At 39.8% G+C, this 24,144-nt stretch overlaps 3 protein-coding genes across 5 annotated transcripts in view; 2 read left to right on the top strand and 1 right to left on the bottom strand.

Annotated features, from left to right (window-relative positions):
- Window positions 1–13,602, top strand: part of spidr (scaffold protein involved in DNA repair) — a 61,256-nt gene extending 47,654 nt beyond the window's left edge. For 2 of the 3 annotated variants that reach the window (XM_061979349.2, XM_061979347.2), the window contains 6 exons: window positions 101–299; window positions 1,266–1,454; window positions 3,717–3,810; window positions 3,886–4,000; window positions 7,758–7,814; window positions 13,276–13,602. In XM_061979349.2, coding sequence (XP_061835333.2) covers window positions 101–299; window positions 1,266–1,454; window positions 3,717–3,810; window positions 3,886–4,000; window positions 7,758–7,814; window positions 13,276–13,395 — 774 coding nt within the window. In that variant the 3' untranslated portion in view covers window positions 13,396–13,602. Of the gene's footprint in view, window positions 1–100; window positions 300–1,265; window positions 1,455–3,716; window positions 3,811–3,885; window positions 4,001–5,671; window positions 5,841–7,757; window positions 7,815–13,275 lie in introns of those variants that run through there. The other variant, XM_061979348.2, reaches the window with a different exon arrangement.
- Window positions 13,603–13,652: 50 nt separating this feature from the next.
- On the bottom strand, window positions 13,653–14,939 carry cebpd (CCAAT enhancer binding protein delta). Its single transcript, XM_061979350.2, has one exon. It carries the CDS (start codon window positions 14,820–14,822, stop codon window positions 13,974–13,976), a length of 849 nt encoding a protein of 282 aa, XP_061835334.1. The 5' UTR covers window positions 14,823–14,939; the 3' UTR covers window positions 13,653–13,973.
- A 1,309-nt stretch (window positions 14,940–16,248) lies between these two features.
- Window positions 16,249–24,144, top strand: part of mcm4 (minichromosome maintenance complex component 4) — a 23,426-nt gene continuing 15,530 nt past the window's right edge. The window contains exons 1-7 of the mRNA XM_061979345.2: window positions 16,249–16,351; window positions 18,379–18,456; window positions 18,532–18,693; window positions 18,759–18,922; window positions 19,001–19,102; window positions 21,783–21,878; window positions 21,969–22,064. Of these exons, the coding sequence (XP_061835329.1) occupies window positions 18,393–18,456; window positions 18,532–18,693; window positions 18,759–18,922; window positions 19,001–19,102; window positions 21,783–21,878; window positions 21,969–22,064 (684 nt within the window). The 5' untranslated portion in view covers window positions 16,249–16,351; window positions 18,379–18,392. The remainder of the gene's footprint in view (window positions 16,352–18,378; window positions 18,457–18,531; window positions 18,694–18,758; window positions 18,923–19,000; window positions 19,103–21,782; window positions 21,879–21,968; window positions 22,065–24,144) is intronic.

Genomic DNA, 24,144 nt, shown 5'->3' with positions numbered 1-24,144 from the left:
CAGTGCTAAACCGGAAGAGCACAGATTATCTAACATTTCCCTTTACAACCTTTTACTTTCTAGGTTACGCTGTGAATATTTTTGTTTCTTTCCGCTTTAGAGCAGCCATGTAGGTCAAGGTGAGGTTTGGCTGGTGATCACAGACCCGAGCCTGCAGGACGGGCCGCTTGGAAGGTCGTGCAGGCGGACGACGGGCGTGCACGTAAACACTTCCTGTGTGCTCACTTCCTCGGTCCATAAAGCACTCGGGTCCTCTGCTATGTGCCGACTGTCATTCAGAGACATCATCAAAGACCATGGTAGTGCTCTACAACATACCATTCAATCTTTCGCTCTCTAGGAGCTGCTCAATGTAACAAACACAACAATTATCAGGTTATTTTTTGTTGAATTTACTTAAATTCAGTTCTGGTAAAGGGTATGGCTAATTTTAGTTGCACAACTTATGCAGAGTTCTGTTTAATTCAGCGCACGATTAAACTTAGAGGAAAACATAATGAATTGCTAAAAAAAATGTGCATGCATGTTTTGTGTGTGACTTTAAAGTAGGTCTCATACACACGTTGCTGACTACATTAGGTTTATAACTGCACTGTATCATACTGAGTTCTATTATCAAAAAACTAGAAATGAAATAAAACTCCATAAAATTCAAATGTTTTATTTTAGTGTATTACAGAATCATGCTTTACATTATATTCCACACATTGCTATGTAGAAAAATGATTACAATGAATCACATTGTGTTCATTATAGCCTATATTTTTCATCGATAATTGAATCTACATTTCTTTACTATTCATTACCTCCAAATTGGCTAAACAGTTAACTCTCAATTTCGTAGTTATAAAACTCGAATTCATAGATATTGTTACTTTTAGTCATGGAAAATTTTGGAAAAAAACTTTAAAAGTGAGGGAAGTTGTGTTTAGTTGTAGTATTTGGAATATATTTGTAGTATTTTTTCCAAAGTCTTAGTTGAACGTGACAACTTCTTCCTGTTACTTGGCCATAAGGAACTTCCTTCAAGCATGTTGACACTTCCTGAAAGTGTGTCTATATTTTCCATTTTAGAAACAAATAAATAGACAACGTATAGCAATAGATATATATCTTGTTCAGCGACAAACGGAGACAAAAATATGTACCTAATGAAGTGAAAGGGAACATACATTAAGTTCCACTTTAAGCTTCCAGATTCTCATTTAAGAATGAACCCACATTTCTATGCTTACATTTGCTACTCTGTCTGTCACTGCATCTAGATGTTTTCCAGTGTGTGGAACATTCCGTCATCGATGTCACGTGCGAAGAGGCGCTTCATGGCAACGGTGTGGACTCTGCAGTCGGACCGCAGTCACCTTCAGGCTTGTCGCCCGACCCCCCGGCCCAACCTGTGAGACTGGATCCACTTGATGCGGAGGTCACATCCAACTCGCTGTGCACACTAACAGGTCAGTCTCCCACCTCCACCCACCCACTCCCGTTCCATTAAGATAGTCCCCTCCCAAGTCAAGTCAATGTTCTTGCAACTTGATTAAATATAAACACTTTTAATGTTATTTGATTGACTTCATGGGTCATTTTTTTGGTGCACGTTTTCATTTGGGTCCATTTTCAGTGCATGCGTTTACATGTTTTCTAAAAACAAACTCTTAGGTCTAATTTGCCTCAGCAGCGTGACGGCCAAAAACATCAGCTAAAAGTGTTTGCTTTCTTTCATTCCTTCCAACTGTGCAAACGTGGCTTATAAGAGAGAGTGAAGAGAGGAAAAAAAAGTTAAATCAGATAATCAGCATCTGTCGACTTGATATGTCACACTTGAGGGCAAAGACCACACTGTGACCCCTTCTGACTTCTTCTGGCTCTCGCCGTCTTTACATGTTTTCTCAGGTGGCTGAGAAAATAAATATATTATCTTTTGCACTCAAGTGTGAATAGCATCTTTTGGAAAGTATGAGTGAAGAGCGGGAATTTGCTAGAACTTGTTATCAGTGTGAAAATGTTTTATTTGAGGCAGCGTGTTTGTGGGGGGAAGAAGTCAAATGTTTCTGTTTTATGTCTCATCTCCATTTCAGATTTAAAGAGAAGTGGGTTTTTTTCTCGACCCACAAACACTGGCTGACATATCTACTACCATCTACTCTTTCGTGAAAATGAAGTTCAGTGAAATGACCCGGTACTTTCTAATGTGTGCATACTCGGGATGTAACGATATGAAATTTTACATTGCGGCCAAGATGATCACGGTTAATGTTATCATGGTATTATTGAATGTGCTCAAAAAGTACTTATGCACACACTGAAATCTTTTGAACAAGTTTTAAAAAATAAAATAAAATACATAGAAACACTGCGATGAGCTGGCAACCAGTCGAGTGTGTACCATGCCTCTCGTCTGAAGTCAGCTGGAATAGCCTTCAGCTTAACCACGACCCTAATGATGATAAGCGATATAGAAAATAGATGAATGGAAACAAATAGAAACACTATATAACTTTTTGGCAGACAAAAACAAATGTTCTAGCTTTTTAAATGCCGGTATTGTTTTTACTTGAGTGTTTAGATATGTTTATTGTCTTCCATTTTAATTTGTGAAGGTTTTAAAGTGTTTTTTAAAGGATTAAGTCAAAACGAGAGTTGTGCGCTCCACTTCCTGTTTGCGTGACGTTGCGTGAGTTCACTTCCTGTTGTAGACACCGTGTAATATTCATCTGATTATAGATCACAGTCTGTAGGTTTAATGTGCACAACTGAATAGCATAGTTGCACAGACAGCAATGTGTTTAGGCAAGTTAAAATTGGGGTATGTTGTGTCTTAATGGGGATATACGTGAATGTCTCTTGTATTCATATCAGCGAACGCTAGCCAGTCCGTAAGTTCATCAAATTGTGGCTATCAATCATGGTTTTTCAACTATTTTAACTTAAAATGCTAATACCAACCATGGGGAGTTTTACCGCGGTTTATCATTAATACTAGGGATGTCCGATAATGGCTTTTTGCCGATATCCGATATTTCGATATTGTCCAACTCTTTAATTACTGATACCGATATCAGCCGATACCGATATCAACCGATATATACAGTCGTGGAATTAGCACATTATTATGCCTAATTTGGACAATTTGGTGAAGATAAGGTACTTTTTTTTTTATTATTAATAAAATAAAATAAGATAAATAAATTAAAAACATTTTCTTGAATAAAAAAGAAAGTAAAACAATATAAAAACAGTTATATAGAAATTAGTAATTAATGAAAATTAGTCAAATTAACTGTTAAAGGTTAGTACTATTAGTGGACCAGCAGCACGCACAATCATGTGTGCTTACAGACTGTATCCCTTGCAGACTGTATTGATATATATTGATATATAATGTAGGAACCACAATATTAATAACAGAAAGAAACAACCCTTTTGTGTGAATGAGTGTAAATGGGGGAGGGAGGTTTTTTGGGTTGGTGCACTAATTGTAAGTGTATCTTGTGTTTTATATGTTGATTTAATTTTAAAAAAAAAACACAAAAAAAAAACCCGATAAATAAATAAACGATACCGATAATAAAAAAGAACCGATACCGATAATTTCCGATATTGCATTTTAACGCATTTATCGGCCGATATTATTGGCAGGCCGATATTATCGGACATCTCTAATTACTACTGTTTATCGTTAAATCCCTAGTGTGTACTCTCGTTGTATTTTGCAGGTGTGATAGTGGGTGTGGATGAGAGCGCTGCCTATTCCTGGCTCACATGCAGCTGTTGTGGAAGCCACCAATTAGAGACGATACCTCCAAGAGGGTACAGTTTACAAGACTTACAATAATACTCATCATGTCTGTTTAATTCGCTAATTATTTGCTCCCATTGTCACAGTCAAAGATTCCGCTGTCTCTCGTGCAAGTCACAGGTGGACATGCCTGAAACAAAAATTCAAATGGAAGTCTTCCTCTGCTCTGCTTCTTTGCAAAATTGCACTATAAAGGTTAAGGTAAGTGTTTACCGTATTTCCTCATATAGTGGCCTCAAAGCTAATAAGGTAGTACACTGTGACTGAGCAAATCTCCCCTTGAATAATCGCCTCACCTCAAATAAATGTGACTGTTACATATCTTTCCTATGACATTTGATATCACGGTGCGTCACTGGAGACATTATTACAAAGTTAACACACTTAGGCGTTTTCATCTTTATTAATTCAATTATTTATTGGTTGATATTAGATGTTGGTGCATTAATAAACAGGTGCGGCTCAATAAATGAGCTGAAGTTATTTGATTTCAGGAGTTCAATATAGAGTAGAAAACCAATTAAAGGCTCAGGACGCTTTTGCAAAATCCATCCGGTTGTTTATAATAAACTTTCTGACAATTTTTCTAATTTATGAGTTACTGAATTCATGGGTAATCACAATTCTTACGAAATACATTCTGGAAATGTTTCACTCTGTGTGCTGTGAATGTATAGAGTTTCTTTTTTTGAATTCAAAGATTTTCTCATTTATTCAGATGCACTTTATAATTATAATTATATAATTTAAAATTATAATAAATATAATTAGGATACATTAACCTGTTAATTTTATGTGTTTATACTATTCATTTTTGTTCATTTTAGTTCAACATTATTTAGAATTGATATCATAAATATAATATTAAATGTCATAAAAATAATATTAAAATGTGTCTCTTAGTATTTGATATTTTAATACACCCTCTCAGGCTTTCCCCTAAATTGAATATTGATCGTGGCGGCCCACCATGGCAAATAAAAGCCGCCACACCTTGAAAATGAGTTTTTTTACGTGAAAATTAAATTAAAGTAATATATTGTATGGATGGATATATATATAGCCTATTATTTGTGCATTATTGACCAGTGACGCCCCGAAAATTCAGCCACCGCAAAAAAGGCTGATCCCTGAAACAGGATGTTGAACAGCATGCGATTGGTTGGAGTGGATGCAGCATGTCTGCAATGTGGACATACTTTAATATATCTGAGATGTACCCACTGTCAGTGATACACAAAATGTGCAATGTACAAATATTAAGAGGACAGTGGCAAATTTTAAGGAGAGAAAGTGCAGCTAGAGCAGCAGCGTGAAGCCGCGGACATCGAGGGACAGAAGTAAAGTGTCTCTAAACCCGAGTACAGTCTGCAATACACCAGGAAAAGATGCTAGATGTATTGCTAGTTATTTTTTATTAAAGAAAAAGTCACTAAGAGTATTGGGGAAGTCTCTAGAAACTTGAAAAATTTGCACAAAAAAAAAGAACATTATACAATAAGCAGCAACAATTTGTAATAACACAGATTTGTTTTTAAATGTATGTATAGCATTCGTTAAGCCTTCTTAAAGAAAGTATATACATCAATGCAGATTATTCAAATTATTATATAAACCCCCATTGCCACAGGTATATTGGTTTTCTGGGGGAACCCTGACTCTACCTGTGAGTAAAGCGACTATTTGAGGAAATGCGGTAGTAAATTGTCCTTTTACCATTTCTCCTTTTTGCATCTCCCCTATATACAGGGTGATTCAAAAAGAATATGCCAAAATTATCACTCAATATTTCAAAAGTGAAAGACAATAGAAAATCTAGCTTAAACACATGTGTTGTACATAACTTTGAGTATTTATTTCATGCTTTGCAAGTGGTCAATATGGCCACCACCGGCAGCACGGACAACATCAAGACGATATGAGAATTCCTCTCAAATGCTCCCCAGGATGTCGCGATCCACCGTGTTGATTGCAGCTGTTATTCACCATTTTGAGGGTCAATAAACACGTGGTCTTCCTACAAATGAACGCCGCCGAAAGGATTACATGGCCACAATAGTGAAATTGTAATACAATAAAACTTTGATAACTGCTGTATAAAATGACCATTGATTCAGTCTATTACAATGCTTTAGAACTGAATAAATGTGTGATGATTTTGGCGTATTGTTTTTAAATCACCCTGTATATGTATGTATGTGTGCATATACTGTATATCTATATATATATATATATATATATATATATATATATATACATATATATATATATATATATATATATATACAGTCACAGGCCAAAAGTTTGAACACACCTTTTCATTTCAATGCGTTTTCTTTATTTTCAAGACTATTTACCTTGTAGGTTTTCAATGAAGGCATCAAAATTATGACCTTTTCAGGTGACTACCTCCTGAGGCTCATCGAGAGAATGCCAAGAGTGTACAAAGCAGTAATCAGAGCAAAGGATGGCTATTTTGAAGAAACTAGAATATAAAACATGTTTTCAGTTATTTCACCTTTTTTCGTTATGTACATAACTCCACATGTGTTCATTCATAGTTTTGATGCCTTCAGTGACAATCTACAATGTAAATAGTCATGAAAATAAAGAAAACTCATTCAATGAAAAGGTTTGTCCAAGCTTTTGGCCTGTACTGTGTATATATATATATATATATATATATATATATATATATATATATATATATATATATATATATATATATACACACACACACACACACATACATATATATATACACACATATATATATATGTGTGTGTATATATATATATATATATATATATATATATATATATATATATGTCTTAATAAGGTTATCCAAAAAATAGTGCTCGATACCGTAGTAGAGCGCAATATATGTATGTGTGGGAAAAAAAAAAATCACAAGTCTATTTCATCTCTACAGGCCTGTTTCATGAGGGGGGGTTCCCTCAATCATCCTGAAACAGGCCTGTAGAGATGAAATAGTCTTGTGATTTTTTTTCCCACACATACATATATATATATATATATATATATATATATATATATATTAGTATATGTATAGATACACATATACATACAGTGGAACCTCCAAATTCTGTTTGAGTTGGTGTTCAACCAAAATAGTTCTCATAAGTCAAACCATCATCGTGCATGGTGTCAGCCAAAACACGTTCCTGTTCCCTCTCCACTTTACCTGTCTTTAAGGAGTGAGTAGTTTTATATTAGTTTCATTAAATTGTATTCTACTGTGGTAAAAGTTACACTGTATGACCGTTAAGAATGCTAGCATGTTGCTGAGAAACCTGTCTAATAAAGCTTTTATGATGGTGACAGTTTACCCTGGAATTGATGAATGGACTTTACTTGACCTTTTATGGGATAAATTGTTTGCAAATGAACAACATGAACGTCAACGTCACAGAATAGGATTTTCTCAGCCTTTTTGAAGTTCCACTGTATTCGGGGCCGTAGAAGACGAGACATTTTTTAAAGTCTTAGAACAGTGACGTTTTAGCTAGATTAGGTCAAAGGTCATATGTGTAGATACTTGTCAATGCTCTGCCTGGGGCAATGTTCAACTTGTCTCAGTCAGTTTGCTCTTTGGCAGCAAAAATGGTGTCGCCTAAAACGGTTTGCTGATTAAAGTAAATTGACCTTACTTTGTGTTTGTCGCCTAGAAACTTAACTCTAGATAGATAGATATGAAGTAAACTGTTAATTATGATGGCAGAATGTGTCATCTGTAGAATAAGTCAGACCGAGTGATAAAGCCATCAGCTCTCTCATTAGTGATGTATATGTTATTTTTTTTAACCTTGGGTCAACCTGACTCTCAGCATCTGGCAAAGATTATTTGTCCCGTCATTAGTTAGAATTTACAGCCTTAAGAGGATCATTAAAAACAATATTCGTGTCAGCACACCTATTCTGTCTTTTTACCACACAGCTGCAGCAAAAGACGATCATGTCCCTTCTTGACACGGCCGCGCTGGATCGTACAGCGGTAGGTTTTTTCTACACACTGTTACATAACACTGGGCTGTGGCTGGTGCTCTGATTGTGCCGCGCTCCGCGTTAATCTTCTGTCAAAGTGCCCATAAGTCAAATCTGTGCTGTGTAAAACTGAATTGTTCTTGTCAATTAGTGTTACTTTCAAGTTTACACTATACTTTGAGTTACCTACAGCTTCATACACATGTAGCAAGACAGATGGGTAGAAGCCTATTTTGACCCAACATTTTAACATGAACTAATGTTAAGATTTTCCGTTTACACTGCTGGCCTTCCTTTTTTTTTGTCCACCAGATGGTGCCATGTTTACCTATTCAAAGCATGCGGCAACATGGTTTATGGTATGAGTTTATTTCGGTGTAGGAAGAAGTAGAGCTTATTCGATTTCTCACTGTTTTCTTTTTTAATGAAAAAAAGCAGAGTTAAATAAACATTATGGCCATAAGAGGCTTAAATGGCATGTTGGCAATCTCTACACCAGGGGTAGGGAACCTATGGCTCTAGAGCCAGATGTGTTTCTTTTGATGACTGCAACTGGCTCTCAGATAAATCTTAGCTGACATTGCTTAACACGATAAGTAATGAATAATTCCGCTGGTAATCACGATGTTAAAAATAACGTTCAAAATATAAAACATTCTCATGCATTTTAATCCATCCATCCGTTTTCTACCGCACCTGTTCAAGAAATAATGTTATTAAAAATAATTAGAGACTTATTATACTCTAAAAATGTTGGTCTTACTTAAAAAATGCACGCATTTAGTTGTCCATCCATCCATCCATTTACCACCACTTGTCCCTTTTTGGGGTCGCTGGAGCCTATCTCAGCTACAATCGGGCGGAAGGCGGGGTACACCCTGGACAAGTCGTTACCTCATCGCAGGACCAACACAGATAGACAGACAACATTCACCCTCACATTCTCACACTAGGGCCAATTTAGTGTTGCCAATCAACCTATCCCCAGGTGCATGTCTTTGGGGGTTGGAGGAAGCCTGAGTACCCGGAGGGAACCCACGCAGTCACAGGGAGAACATGCAAACTCCACACAGAAAGATCCCGAGCGTAGGATCAAACCCTGGACCTTCGTATTGTGAGGCAGATGCACTAACCCCTCTTCCACCGTGCTGCCTGCATTTAGTTGTATTCAGTGTTAAAAAATATGATGTGGTTCTCACGGAAATACATTTTAAAATATTTGGCTTTCATGGCTCTCTCAGCCAAAAAGGTTCTCGACCCCTGATCTACACAGATGCCTAGAGGGCGTTAACTTTCCAATTGTCCAGCCTTTTTTCTGCTTTTATGCTACGTTCTATTTACCTCAGAAATTGGAAGGTGGAGCTTGGAATGACGTCACAGCCAAGTTGTGAGCGTTCTAGTTACAAAATTGGAAATCAAGATGGCCACACCCACGAAAGCTATTTTTGCACTTGCCTTGTCTGAATATAAACAACTTATGAGAAAATAAGCAGTCTTTCTGCAACCTTCAGGCACAGTGGATGAAGCGGCCACATGAAATAAATGTAATTTACACTACTACAGTAACGTTACCCTACTCAGTGGCCTAGTGGTTAGAGTGTTCAAACCCCGGCCGAGTCATACCAAAGACTATAAAAATGGGACCCATTACCTCCCTGCTTGGCACCCAGCATCAAATGACTCATAATTTTTTATTTTTTTTTTTGCAAATAATAATTAACTTAGAATTTCATGGCTGCAACACCTGCCAAAGTAATTGGGAAAGGGCATGTTCACCACTGTTACATGACCTTTCCTTTTAACAACACTCAGTAAACGTTTGGGAACTGAGGAGACACATTTTTTAAGCTTCTCAGGTGGAATTCTTTCCCATTCTTGCTTGATGTACAGCTTAAGTTGTTCAACAGTCCGGGGGTCTCCGTTGTGGTATTTTAGGCTTCATAATGCGCCACACATTTTCAATGGGAGACAGGTCTGGACTACAGGCAGGCCAGTCTAGTACCCGCACTCTTTTACTATGAAGCCACGTTGATGTAACACGTGGCTTGGCATTGTCTTGCTGAAATAAGCAGGGGCGTCCATGGTAACGTTGCTTGGATGGCAACATATGTTGCTCCAAAACCTGTATGTACCTTTCAGCATTAATGGCGCCTTCACAGATGTGTAAGTCACCCATGTCTTGAGCACTAATACACCCCCATACCATCACAGATGCTGGCTTTTCAACTTTGCGCCTATAACAATCCGGATGGTTCTATTCCTCTTTGGTCCGGAGGACACGACGTCCACAGTTTCCAAAAACAATTTGAAATATGGACTCGTCAGACCACAGAACACTTTTCCACTTTGTATCAGTCCATCTTAGATGAGCTCAGGCCCAGCGAAGCCCACGGCGTTTCTGGGTGTTGTTGATAAACGGTTTTCGCCTTGCATAGGAGAGTTTTAACTTGCACTTACAGATGTAGCGACCAACTGTTGTTACTTACAGTGGGTTTCTGAAGTGTTCCTGAGCCCATGTGGTGATATCCTTTACACACTGATGTCACTTTTTGATGCAGTACAGCCTGAGGGATTGAAGGTCACGGGCTTAGCTGCTTACCTGCTGTGATTTCTCCAGATTCTCTGAACCCTTTGATGATATCACGGACCGTAGATGGTGAAATCCCTAAATTCCTTGCAATAGCTGGTTGAGAAAGGTTTTTCTTAAACTGTTCAACAATTTGCTCACACATTTGTTGACAAAGTGGTGACCCTCGCCCCATCCTTGTTTGTGAATGACTGAGCATTTCATGGAATCTACTTTTATATCCAATCATGGCACCCACCATTTCCCAATTTGCCTGTTCACCTGTGGGATGTTCCAAATAAGTGTTTGATGAGCATTCCTCAACTTTATCAGTATTTATTGCCACCTTTCCCAACTTCTTTGGGAAAGCTGGCATCAAATTCTAAAGTTAATGATTATTTGCAACAAAAAAAAAAGTTTATCAGTTTGAACATCAAAAATGTTGTCTTTGTAGCATATTCAACTGAATATTAGCAAAAATAGCCTACTATCAAAATTACTTTAGAAGTCTTATACAAGTGTTATAATGGAGACAACACATGATGTAAGTGTCTATATTAGCCTCCTATCAAAATGACTATGTCCCGCAGGCCTACGCAAATCTTCGTTGTCCGAAATGTTGAAATGTAATATTTATTCTACACATTTTTACAACATTGGAAATCATTAGTAAAACGGAGGCTTCTCAGAAGGTGAGATAACTCCTGGAAATTACTAGCTTAGAATGGCCAAAGGTATAGATGTGTGTGTCCAAGTTAAAGGAAACGACAGGCTGTCTTCTTCTAGTCACTAGAATCTAGTGATTTTATTACAATATTTGCAAACTGGGTAACGTTTGCGGTGGTCAATACGGCACACAAATAGTTATCAGAAATGTAGCCAATATTACATACAGATAATACGGAGCCCCTAAAGGGACATGGGGGATTTTTTTTTTAGATGTGTATCTGGTGCTGACGCCAATGATTCTCGTGCACTCGATATCTAAAAAAATATTTTCCCCATGATCCTATATGTTTCTTGTGCCCCCCGGAAAACATCTTGTGAGCATGAGAAACTATCTTGTGCGCAAGAGAAACTATCTTGTGCGCTCGAGATAGTTTCTCGTGCGCACGAGATACATATCTAAAAAAAAAAATTCCCACATGTCCCTTTAGGGGCTCTGTAAGATAATGTATCATGAGACATGCAAGTATAAATTAAATACACAGAGTGTATAAGTAAAGGAAATTAAATGAGCTCAGATATACCTACAAACGATGCATAATGATGCAATATGTACATACAGCTAGCCTAAATAGCATGTTAGCATCGAATAGCTTGCAGTCATGCACTGACCAAATATGACTGATTAGCACTCCAACAAGTCAATAACATCAACAAAGCTCACATTTTGTGCATGTCCACAACAAGTTTGGTGGACAAAATGAGAGAAAGAAGTAGTGACATAAAACACATCTTTCTGTGGCATTGTCGGAGAAAGTTGTACATGTAAACAAACTACGGTGAGTTCAAGGACCGCCAAAATTAGTAGGACAAAACGGCACTCGCTCATTACTCTCATCGGTGAAGCATGTTTAATACAAACAGTGGAATTTCTAACAATTAAGAAGGCTTGTGTCATGTTTGACAATATTAAAACAAATATAAACATATTTTTACATTTTCTTGCATGTTTTAAAAAGCTCCCGGGAGCCACTAGGGCTGTGCTAAAGAGCCACGTCCGACTCTAGAGCCACGGGTTGCTGACTAACTCCCGGGTTAGGCTGTGAGAATGAAGCTGTGTCACTATGCTAGGAAATGAGTGCCTCTGTGTGAGCTCTTACAAAAACAATGCCGTTATAGCTTGGTTAATATGCAAGTCACTAGATGTAAATTAAGTGTTGTTAGCGGTATTTGGAAGTATTTTAGAGGGTTTTATCGGCGAAATAGATTAAAGCCAAATACCTACATTGTTGGTTGCCTCTTGTTAGCACAGAAAAGAGAAAGCTGTGTGGTTTTATCTTATATAGGGATTGTGGATGATCAACAAAATTCCAAAAAAGTGCAGTTTTCCCTTAAAAGTTTGTTTTTGTTTAATATTTGACACTCTTCAATGCATGGAAATCAATGTTGCAACAAGGACCAATAGTAATATAAATGTGGAGTTATTACATGGAGTTCATGTGAGTCTTGCAAAACGCATCAAACTCCTTGTTGGAACTCATATTGAAGGATTGGATGTGTTATCATAACAATTGAATACACAATGTTCTTGAAAATATGCATTTGTGCCGAATGTCCAAAGCTTTTTCAGCGAGGACTGCAAATAAAAAAGTTAAACTGCCCGCAGGGTACATTTTGTGTATAAAAGACACTCAGGGCATTGAATCGATTGTTCAGGTTGTCTTTGAAGACGTTTCGCCTCTGATCTGAGCAGGCTTCATCCGGTCCTTCTCATGACTAGATAGGGCACACGCTACAAGGGCTGTCCTATCCAGTCATGAGCATGAATAGATGAAGTCTGCTCAGATCAGAAGTGAAACGTCTTCGAAGATTTAATGCACTGAGATGATTGTGTATTGAAGAGGCTAAAACAAATCCAGTTTATGCTAGGCTAAAATGCATAATCTTAGCATTGTGTTATCTAATAATATATCTTATTGACAATTAAGTTATTTTATTTTTAGGATATCCCAATAGCCAGTAAACTGACCCCTGGACCACACTTTGCATACCATGTGTGATGTTTTTACAGCAGTTAATGGGACATTGGGCTGAACCATGTGAGTGAATTACATGGACCTCTTTTGGGTTATGGATAATAAAATGTTTTCATGTCATTTAGACCAAGCTGTTTACTATTCAACTGCTATAAGCCAAGTCAAACTGATTGAGGTTGTTTTCATTGGTCGCGTGTTGTCAGTTCCCAGCGTATAACGTGGACAGCGTGCTGGGAAAAGAGCTGGGCCCCCTCACGGTTTACGTCCACGTGGTCACCAGGAGACCTTCTCTGTGGATCCGCCTGGAAGAAATTTGCCTCTGAGTGAAAGAGGAGAAGAGACCCCCTGCTGGAAGGCATCCTCGCCCTACACCACGTTCCTGCTGCAGGAAGAGAGGTAGTGTTTGTGTCAGTGATGTGGTGGCGCCGCAGCAGTTGACAGGCCACCAGCATGCGTCCTGTCAAAACCGCCCACGTGTTCCATTTAGCCCGCCAATACCTAAACCTTGTTGGCGTCAATAAACGCACTGAATTAACTCTGCATTTGTGATTTTTAAAGCTCAACAGACCAGTCAGTCGTGCACCTTTGCAGCTGTTTTTTTTATTATTATTACATGACAAGCACAAATGTTCCATACAAACTATAGAAAAAGATCATGCTCTGGCTCTTATACAAAGTTTGGAATTATAAAACATGTACCATATAACATTGTGTAAATGCAGTGGTAAAATAATTTAATACAAGAGGAAAAATCCCACGAAAAATATGGCAGCAACATCATATATTTTCCAGTGCCATTATGGTAAGCTTAAAATACATCTGGTACAGATGGTAAGAAACAAGTCTCTGAGGTATGTCTTCTAGGAAAAGTTCAGTTTGTTCGAGTTTAGGGCGGTGGGTGTCACCGAGCTTCTATGCTGACGCTGCCCGCGAAGGAGGCGTTGGGCATCTGCTTGAAGAACTCTCGGAGGCCGCTGAGCTCTCTGGTTAGCTGCTCGATGTTTTTGTGGAGCCGGTCGTTGTCGGAGCTCAGTTCGATCAGCTTCTGCTGCATCTCCACGTTGCGCATTTTGGCTTTGTCCCTGCTCTTTCTCACGGCGATGTTATTCCTCTCCCGCCGCTGTCGGTACTCCATGCTGTACCTGTCCACCGCCTTCTTCGCCTTCTCCCGCCCGGACTTCCGCGGGGAGCTCTTGGCCGAGCTGGCGGCGGAGGCGGGCTCCGGCGTGGTCGGCGGGGTGGGCTGCCCCCCCATGGGGAGGCTGACGGAGGTCTGGGCGCAGGTTTTTATCTGGCAGGGTAGCGACGAGGACATGTCGCTGTCACTCCAGTCGGACTCCTGCTTGATGGGAGCCCCGTAGGGTCCCCGGTCCGCCCGCCTCTCGCCCGCGTAGCCCGCCGACAGCTGCTGGGGCAGCATGGAGCCCTGCACGGCGTAAACGTCCGCCTTCTCCTGCTTGACCGTGTTGAAGAGGTCGAGGAAGAGCTCGTCGTTGCACAGCTCCAAGTTGGGCACGGACGTCATGGAGTCGATGTACTGGCTGAAGTCGATGGCGCTCTCGTCGTCGTACATGGCCGGGGCGGTGAGCTCCGCCATGGTGCCCTCCTCGCCGCGGCTGCCCGGCTTGTACGGCCCCGGCTGCGGGCCCCCCAGCTTGGCGCTGTCGTAGAAGTTAGCGGGCTCCATCGCCCAACTCATGTTGCATGGTGGAGACACGCCGTGGGGGTCCAGGCTGTATATGTCACACATGGGGGGTCGTTTGGGAGGAAACTTAGCTAATTAAAAAAAAAAAAACTCTCCTAAAGTCCAGTTTGCTTTGCTTTTTTTTTTTGACAGCTTGTCAGTTTGACGCTTCTGACTCGAACCAACTTTGGCGGACTGTTTTGTATCGTTCTCCTGTGACGTCACGCACACCTCCCACCGGCTAGCCAGTCATGTCAGGAGCAGGTCACGTGGTGTCCGGTAACTTCCCATTTGAAGAGATAGGGGGCGTGGTCGCTCGTGCCGCCTCCATCTTTTTTCTTTTTTTTTTACTACTACATGAATGACCCACGAGTTGTTTACATACTGCTGCAAAGTTTGGCATCTTCCACTTGACAGACATGCAAAATAAATACGTCTTAATATTTTATCAACATAGACAACCACCTACTCCTAAAAATGTCCACACTTTGTTTACACTGAAATCAACCTATAGGCTAGTGTAGTAAAAACAACAAAACTGACACTTTATTAGTTACATTAGCTTTAAAGAGGTAATATTGTTCCTTTAGAGTGATAACCTTTATTGTCGTATGCACAGTGAGCAAAAAAGTCCCCCTTACATTTATACATTTATTTTTATTTCCAGTTTTTACAATGAATGCCAAGTAACACACGGTCAAATAAAATAAAAAATAATGTAAAACGTCAAAATTGGGAAAATATACATATATAAGATAGACAGCAGTTATGTTATGGTAAAGAAAAATAAACTAAATAAGGAAACTGTTGCAAGTGTATAATCAACATGAACAGCACAAACTAATGAATTGTTTACAATTGTGTAGCTTGTTGTTTGCACTGCATCACTCTTAAGAGTTGTCTTAATATTTTGATTTCAGAGTCAGTGTGTTGTTGAAACAGATTTGAGTGTGATGCACAGTAATTCAAGCCTGAATTTGAACACTGATTTGTCAGGTTACCTTCTTTTAATGTGTGTTTAATTACAAAATGGGAGTTGCGCCCCTTACTGGCCAATAGGCGAAAATGCAGGATAACGTTTACTGCTCCGTAGAGGGGGGAAACTATGTAGTGATCTGAATGAAAAATAGCTTCACGCGATTATTTAGTCTATTGTTTGAAAAATAAGAAATTGAACTGTTTAATTTGTAAAAAAAAAAAAAAAAAAAAAAAAAACTTTAAAAAACCCCATTAAAACAAACAGAAAGGCGACGGCAAATTCAACAGGCTTGGACGAAACCATAAAATATATGGACATGTATACATTACAATAGCCTTCAAATACTACATAATACATGTTATTATTGCCTTAATACAATTAATTATACTGTATAATGTTATTAACATAGTTGTTTACGCAGTACTTTGGTTTAATCTCCAGCCAGTAGCGCAATGGATAAGAAGTGTAATGAAATCTCCCCTTCATGATGGGAGAGTCAACCGGAAGTATACGCCAAATTCTGGCTTGCGATTCGTCCAAAGTTACCCGCGAAAACTACGTCACAGGCACTTTCGCGCCACCGCTGCAAGCCATACCGAAGTCCTCGAGCAGAAAAGTAAGTAATTTTACTTCACTTTGTGTGCTTTTAAGCGGTCGATTGATCTCACATTTGACTATATTTAGCTGGACAAACATGTGCGTTGTGTGTAACGTCGATGTTTCTTTGTTCGGAGTTCAGTTTTAGTTGGGAACCATCGCGTTGATGGTGAGGTTATTGTTTGCAGTCAGCCTCATGTAATGGTGGAAATGTTACAGTGTCAAGTTCTTAACACACTTGCTGATGGTGCTGAATTGCCCAAAGCTGCGTTTTTCACTGAACTATCTCAAATCACTGTACATTTTCATATAGACTGGTGTCTTGAATAGTATTGTTACAAGCTGACACATTCCAAGTGTCCCATCTCTTTCATTACCGGAGTGAGTTAAGGTGTTTATAAATATCAAAGGTGCATGTTAATTTAGTCATGTTAAGTTTTTTTGTGTGGACATAACCCATCTCAGAAGAATTTAAATTCATATCCCAGTGCACACCCATGTGAATAATCCCACATAGTGTGGGCTTTTCCCCACTCAATATCTAGATACACCTTTAGGCTGCAATTTATCATTCCTCTTAATCACTACAGTCATTTAGATTGTTTTCTTAGTTGTTTATATCCTCATCTGTAATCAATTACTGCATTGTCGTCTAAATACTGCTTCCGGCTGCCAAAGTTTGTATTTTTTTTTTAGTTGTGTGGATATTAAATATATCTTTTAAAATTGTATTCTTTGTTAAAATTTTAGTCCACATTTCACAAAGTCCTCTCCAAAAATACCGTATTTTTCGGACCATAGGGCGAACCGGATTAAAAGGCGCACTACCGATGAGCGGGTCTATTCAGGTCTATTTTCATACAAAAGCCGCACCTGTTTATAAAGCGCATTAGAGGGGTCATATTATTGTTTTTTTCTTAAATGAAAACACTTCCTTGTGGTCTACATAACATGTAATGGTGGTTCTTTGGTCAAAATGTTGCACAGATTATGTTTTACAGACCATCATCAAGTAGCTTTCTGAGCGTCTCTTTAGGATGCGCCGTTTTGTGGGTGGTCTTAATTACGTGGCTCACCTTCGACAGCATCTTCTCCCCGTCATCTTTGTTGTAGCGTGACATTCTAAATGACATTCAGACTTTACCTGAATCAATAACAAAGCAGGATCTCCTCATCCATGGCTCAATAATGCCTCAACGACGCTGGAAATGTGTCCCGTGAAAAAAACGCCCGACCGGAACCTTCTAATAACTAAAGTTCTGTGGGTGAACTATGTAATCCCACTACAGTTTTTAGCGCTTTGATAGCTAGTCTACTGACAGATATAAGTAAGAACTTTACGCTACTTTATATTAGAAATGGCGACAGCGGAGAATGAATGCTACATAAGAAGGTAAAGAAAAAGAAAAAGCTTATGGCTACTGGGTCGGCGCGGACTACAATGGCGGACTCGCGCACATTTTCAGGGCTTATGCAGATCCCAAATACACATCAGAAGGTAAGAAAAGTTGGTTTTGCATAATATTGTGAAACAAAACGCTAGGTAATATGTCTGCTAATAGGTGCCATTTTGCAGTCCTTATACACACACCTTAATAATACTCGTATGTTTAATGCGCCGACAATCCATCAAACGGTGCGGCTTTATAGCTTACCGAAGTCGTACTAAAAACAGTCTGACAGATTTTTGAGCGCCGCGTGTAATGTTCTATATTTTCAATGGAACATTTAAAGTTTTGGTGTTTACTGCCATCATATTGCAGTCTACATGTCTCTTTCATGTATAACTGCCATCTACTGGTCACACTTGTCATTACACCATGTACCATATAAAATAGTTTCGAGGTTGGTAAGCACAACCAGAATTATGCCGTACATTAGGCGCGCCGGGTTATGAGGGGCACTGTCTATTTTTGAGAAAATAAAAGGATTTTAAGTGTGCCTTATAGTCTGAAAAATACGGTAACTACCTTTTGCAGCAGTTATTTTGTGTTGACTTTTTTTTTAAAGTCATTTGTAATATTTTGTCGTCTTTGCCATATCTAGATCCACGAGCCACAATGTCATCGCCATCATCAACTCCTGGTGGCCGCAAAAGGGGGAGGAGCACCAACCCATCCACACGTATGTGGTATTTTTGTCCCCCTCGCCCTATCATGATTTAGGTTAGACTGATACTATTGTGACTTTACCGTGCAGCCAGCAGTGATGCGCCCACCTCCTCGCCGCTATCCCAGCGTCGCAGGGCACTGGACTCGTCCGCAGGTGACCTGATGCCCATGCCTACTTCGCCCGCCGGCGAACTACTCAGTCCGGCAGCGCCTCAGGACTCTTCTCTCTTCTCCAGCCCCAGACCATCAGGTTGGCAACGTGACCACCTGTGATGTGTGGTTCCTGTGTTGACATGTCATTTACTTCCCTAACAGTCCTCCCTAACGATGTGGACATGAGCTCCCCTCTTATGTACGGGACCCCGAGCTCCAGGGTGGAGGGCACCCCGCGTAGCAGCATTCGGGGCACCCCCGCCCGCCAGCGTCCTGACCTGGGCTCAGTGAGAAAGGCTCCGCAAGTTGACCTCCAATCTGAGCCGGTAAGTCGAGCGAAAGGTCTTCCAATTCCATCCATATGAATGTAGGGTTTTATTTTGAAAATCTTGTTTGACCCACAGCCCAGCGGCGAGGGGGCGGTCACAAGCGAGCCCAACACGGGCCAGAGGCTGGTCATCTGGGGGACGGATGTCAATGTAGCCACCTGCAAGGAGAAGTTTCAGGTTTGGACAATTAAAAAAAATATATATATATTTACCTGCCTGACGACTAGCGCCCACTGCAGTGGACGTTGAATTTTGGTGTACTTATTTTGTCAGTTATACATTTTTAGTGAGAAAATAGTCCTAACTAGGGTTGTACGGTGTACCAGTACTAATAACGTATCACGGTACTAATCAATTGGAATCGGTACTATACCACCTTTTGAAAAGTACTGGTTCCGCTCATTCATCTGAGTGTTGCGGCGGTGACTACAGAGCCGAGGCGTGTGTCAATACGTACACACAAAGTGCATACAAGTAATAACATCTTGGAGAGGAGAAATGGCAAAAAAAACACAATTCTAGTGGTTAATAAAGAGGGTGCGTGAAGTACAGTATGGAGGTATTTGGGCTTCAAAAATTACGGTAAAGGTGACTCCTTAAGCAGGGAGTCACCGCGTTGCAAGCACCGTATTTTTCGGAGTATAAGTCGCTCCGGAGTATAAGTCGCACCGGCCGAAAATGCATAATAAAGAAGGGAAAAAACATATAAGTCGCACTGGAGTATAAGTCGCATTTTATGGGGAAATGTATTTGATAAAACCCAACACCAAGAATAAACATTTGAAAGGCAATATAAAATAAATAAAGAATAGTGAACAACAGGCTGAATAAGTGTACGTTATATGAGGCATAAATAACCAACTGAGAACGTGCCTGGTATGTTAACGTAACATATTATGGTAAGAGTCATTCAAATAACTATAACATATAGAACATGCTATACGTTTACCAAACAATCTGTCACTCCTAATCGCTAAATCCCATGAAATCTTATACGTCTAGTCTCTTACGTGAATGAGCTAAATAATATTTGATATTTTACGGTAATGTGTTAATAATTTCACACGTAAGTCGCTCCTGAGTATAAGTCGCACCCCCGGCCAAACTATGAAAAAAACTGTGACTTATAGTCCGAAAAATACAGTACTGTTTTACACCTTTCCTGCTTGTCAACCCCCAGACCGTGGTTGAGGAGAGCATGGGAGGCCTTTCACTTCACAATGGGTCCGTAAGACTCCGCTCTTTGGTTGGAATGTCGAGGCCGTCGATTAGTTACAACTTGGTCACTTTATTTATAATTTCCACAGGGCACAACCAGACATCCACCATGCTGTTGACACTCATGCACATGTTAGCGCTACCTCTCCTAACTTGACCACTCACTCACTTCACTCACACCAAATACTGCCATTCTTAAAGGAGCACACACACACATTCGCTACTCTTACAACAGCTGCTTTAAAACAAGCCTCACCAAATGTGACGATTAGTATTTGCATCTTTGCTTCAAACTTAGGTAAACAAAATAATGAACATTCAGATCTGCACAAGGAGTTTAGTGACAGGTAGTAATGTAGTTGTTACACCTGTCCTGCTGTTCGGTCCGGTGCAGACTGTAGTCGAGGTGCACAGGGAAGACGCTCCCTTCAGGGTCCATGTCATTTCAATGCCTTTTAATTTATATTTTAACTTTGTAAAATTGTTGTTTGACTGTGAGTGTTTAATCTAGTGTAAGATATTCTGTTAAAATAAAGCCAATATTGACATTTTTGTAGTTCCCTTTATTTGGAAAAGTATCGGCAGGCAGCACGGTTGAAGAAGGGTTAGTGCTTGTGCCTCACAATACGAAGGTCCTGAGTTCAATCCCGGGCTCGGGATCTTTCTGTGTGGAGTTTGCATGTCCTCCCCGTGACTGCGTGGGTTCCCTCCGGGTACTCCGGCTTCCTCCCACCTCCAAAGACATGCACCTGGGGATAGGTTGATTGGCAACACTAAATTGGCCCTAGTGTGTGAATATTGTCTGTCTATCTGTGTTGGCCCTGTGATAAGGTGGCGACTTGTCCAGGGTGTAGCCTGCCTTCCGCCCGAATGCAGCTGAGATTGGCTCCAGCACCCCCCGCGACCCCAAAAGGGACAAGCGGTAGAAAATGGATGGATGGATCAAAGTATCGGTATACATTTTGGTACCGGTACTAAAGTATTGGTATTTGTATCAACCCTAGTCCTGTTAGTGGCCTTGTGGTTAGAGTGTCCGCCCTGAGACTGGGAGGTTGTGAGTTCAAACCCCGGCCGAGTCATACCAAAGACTGCAAAAAAAATGGGACCCATTGCCTCCCTGCTTGGCAGTCAGCATCAAGGGTTGGAATTGGGGGTTAAATATCACCAAATTATTCTCGAGCGCGGCCACAGCTGCTGCTCACTGCTCCCCTCACCTGCCAGGGGGTCGAACAAGGGGATGGGTCAAATGTAGAGGACACATTTCACCACATCTAGTGTGTGCGTGACTATCGTTGGGACTTTGACTTTAACTTTATTTTCTTTTGAAACGTGTAACTCTGACAAAAAAAATTGACCAAAAATAAATGTCCACTCCAGTGAAGGTTTGTTTTGCATATCAAGGCTTTCCCCTCTCAATTTGTATGCCTGACAAAAACAAATGTTCACTTCAATGGACATTTGTGTTTTGTATAACATTATACAAAATTAACCAAAAACAAAGGTCCACGGCAGTTGACGTTCGGGTTTTGCATAAACCCAAAATGTGGGACCCTGACAAAAGAAACAAACGTCCTCTGCAGAGGATGCAGGTTTTCAGGAGGTGAATTTTGATTGGACGAACCATGCCTTGTGTCCACAGAGGTTTCTGCAGAGATTCATAGACCCGTCCTCCACAGAGGATGAGAACGCCGGCCTGGACCTGAATGAGCCTCTTTACATGCAGAAGCTGGAGGAGGTACCTCCTTTATTTGTTTTAGTAGCCCTCACCGCTCAAATCATTGATAGACGTGACTCATTAAATCAACCGTTGTCCTTTTTTTTTCAGATCAGTGTGGTCGGCGACCCCGTGCTCAACGTCAATTGTGGCAACGTGCAGTCCTTTGATGCAGAGCTTTACAGGCAACTCATCAGCTACCCACAGGTTTGATTCCCCCTCCTAAGTGTTGGGAAATATCTTAAAACGTTCCACGTGGAGTTTTGGAAATCTTTTCATGAATTTTATCTTTTTTTAAATGGTTTTCTGAAAGTGACCCGGTTAAATTTGAGGCAAATGTATATAAAGGCACATTTGTTCTAAGCAACAATAATATATTTATAAATATATAATAAAGCAGAGAATATAAATCGTTAACTTAAAAACAGAAAATTAGGCTTGAAGGTAAGCTTATAAAGGAATGGGAATTACATGAACATTTGAGAAATTTGATAATTTAGGGGAAACAAATCATAAAAATAAATGAGATACTAGTGAAGTGAATTATATTTATATAGCGCTTTTGTCTAGAACAGGGGTGTCAAACTCGTTTTCATCGAGGGCCACATTGCAGTTACGGTTGCCCTCATAGGGCCGCGTTTAACAATGAGTAATATATGAATATACATGTGTGTGTGTATATATATATATATATATATATATATATGTGTATATATATAATACATTAACAATATTTTTTTACATAAGCTGCAAAAAAAAAAAAAAAATTTTACTTTAAAAACTGGCAGCTCAGTCACCAGAATTTTACAGTATATAAAAAATTGAATTAATGGAATGGAAAAACAATACCACTGTTTTTAGCGGTTTTTAGCTGCCTTTTTTTTACCGCAAAATCTTGTTTAATGTTTTTTTTTTTTTTATGTTTTAGTGTCTTACTGTATATGGAAAAAAAAAAATACAAAAGTTTATTTTGCGGTAAAAAACTAAATCGGTGGCTTTGCTAATTGTTTTGAAATCATAAGTCAAGCAGATATTTAAGTACAGTATTTATCTTTATATTAACAAAAAAAAAATTGAATTTTAAGATATGCAATTGCATGCAGTACATTATTTTTAATGTCAAAAGGGAAAGAACAAATATATTTAGTAAGATAAGATTAAGCATTTTATTAACGCATATTATTTCCATGCTTTCGCGGGCCACATAATGTGGCGGGCCAGATTTGGCCCCCGGGCTTTGAGTCTGACACCTGTGCTCTAGAGGCTCAGCGCTTTACATAGTGAAACCCATTATCTACATCTTTAAGCTACATTTACACCAGTGTGGGTGGCCCTGGGAGCAAGTGGGTTAAGTGTCTTGCCCAAGGACAACGGCAGTGACTTACAGGTAAAAGCCAGTAAATTAGAATATTTTGAAAAACTTGATTTTTTTCAGTAATTGCATTCAAAAGGTGTAACTTGTACATTATATTTATTCATAGCACACAGATTGATGCATTCAAATGTTTATTTCATTTAATTTTGATGATTTGAAGTGGCAACAAATGAAAATCCAAAATTCCGTGTGTCACAAAATTAGAATATTACTTAAGGCTAATACAAAAAAGGGATTTTTAGAAATGTTGGCCAACTGAAAAGTATGAAAATGAAAAATATGAGCATGTACAATACTCAATACTTGGTTGGAGCTCCTTTTGCCTCAATTACTGCGTTAATGCGGCGTGGCATGGAGTCGATGAGTTTCTGGCACTGCTCAGGTGTTATGAGAGCCCAGGTTGCTCTGATAGTGGCCTTCAACTCATCTGCGTTTTTGGGTCTGGCATTCTGCATCTTCCTTTTCACAATACCCCACATATTTTCTATGGGGCTAAGGTCAGGGGAGTTGGCGGGCCAATTTAGAACAGAAATACCATGGTCCGTAAACCAGGCACGGGTAGATTTTGCGCTGTGTGCAGGCGCCAAGTCCTGTTGGAACTTGAAATCTCCATCTCCATAGAGCAGGTCAGCAGCAGGAAGCATGAAGTGCTCTAAAACTTGCTGGTAGACTGCTGCGTTGACCCTGGATCTCAGGAAACAGAGTGGACCGACACCAGCAGATGACATGGCACCCCAAACCATCACTGATGGTGGAAACTTTACACTAGACTTCAGGCAACGTGGATCCTGTGCCTCTCCTGTCTTCCTCCAGACTCTGGGACCTCGATTTCCAAAGGAAATGCAAAATTTGCTTTCGTCAGAAAACATGACTTTGGACCACTCAGCAGCAGTCCAGCTCTTTTTTTCCTTA

This window comes from Nerophis lumbriciformis, linkage group LG19 (genome assembly GCF_033978685.3).
Source record: "Nerophis lumbriciformis linkage group LG19, RoL_Nlum_v2.1, whole genome shotgun sequence".
Taxonomy (NCBI): Eukaryota; Metazoa; Chordata; class Actinopteri; order Syngnathiformes; family Syngnathidae; genus Nerophis; species Nerophis lumbriciformis.
This window is presented reverse-complemented; position numbering and strand designations above follow the sequence as displayed.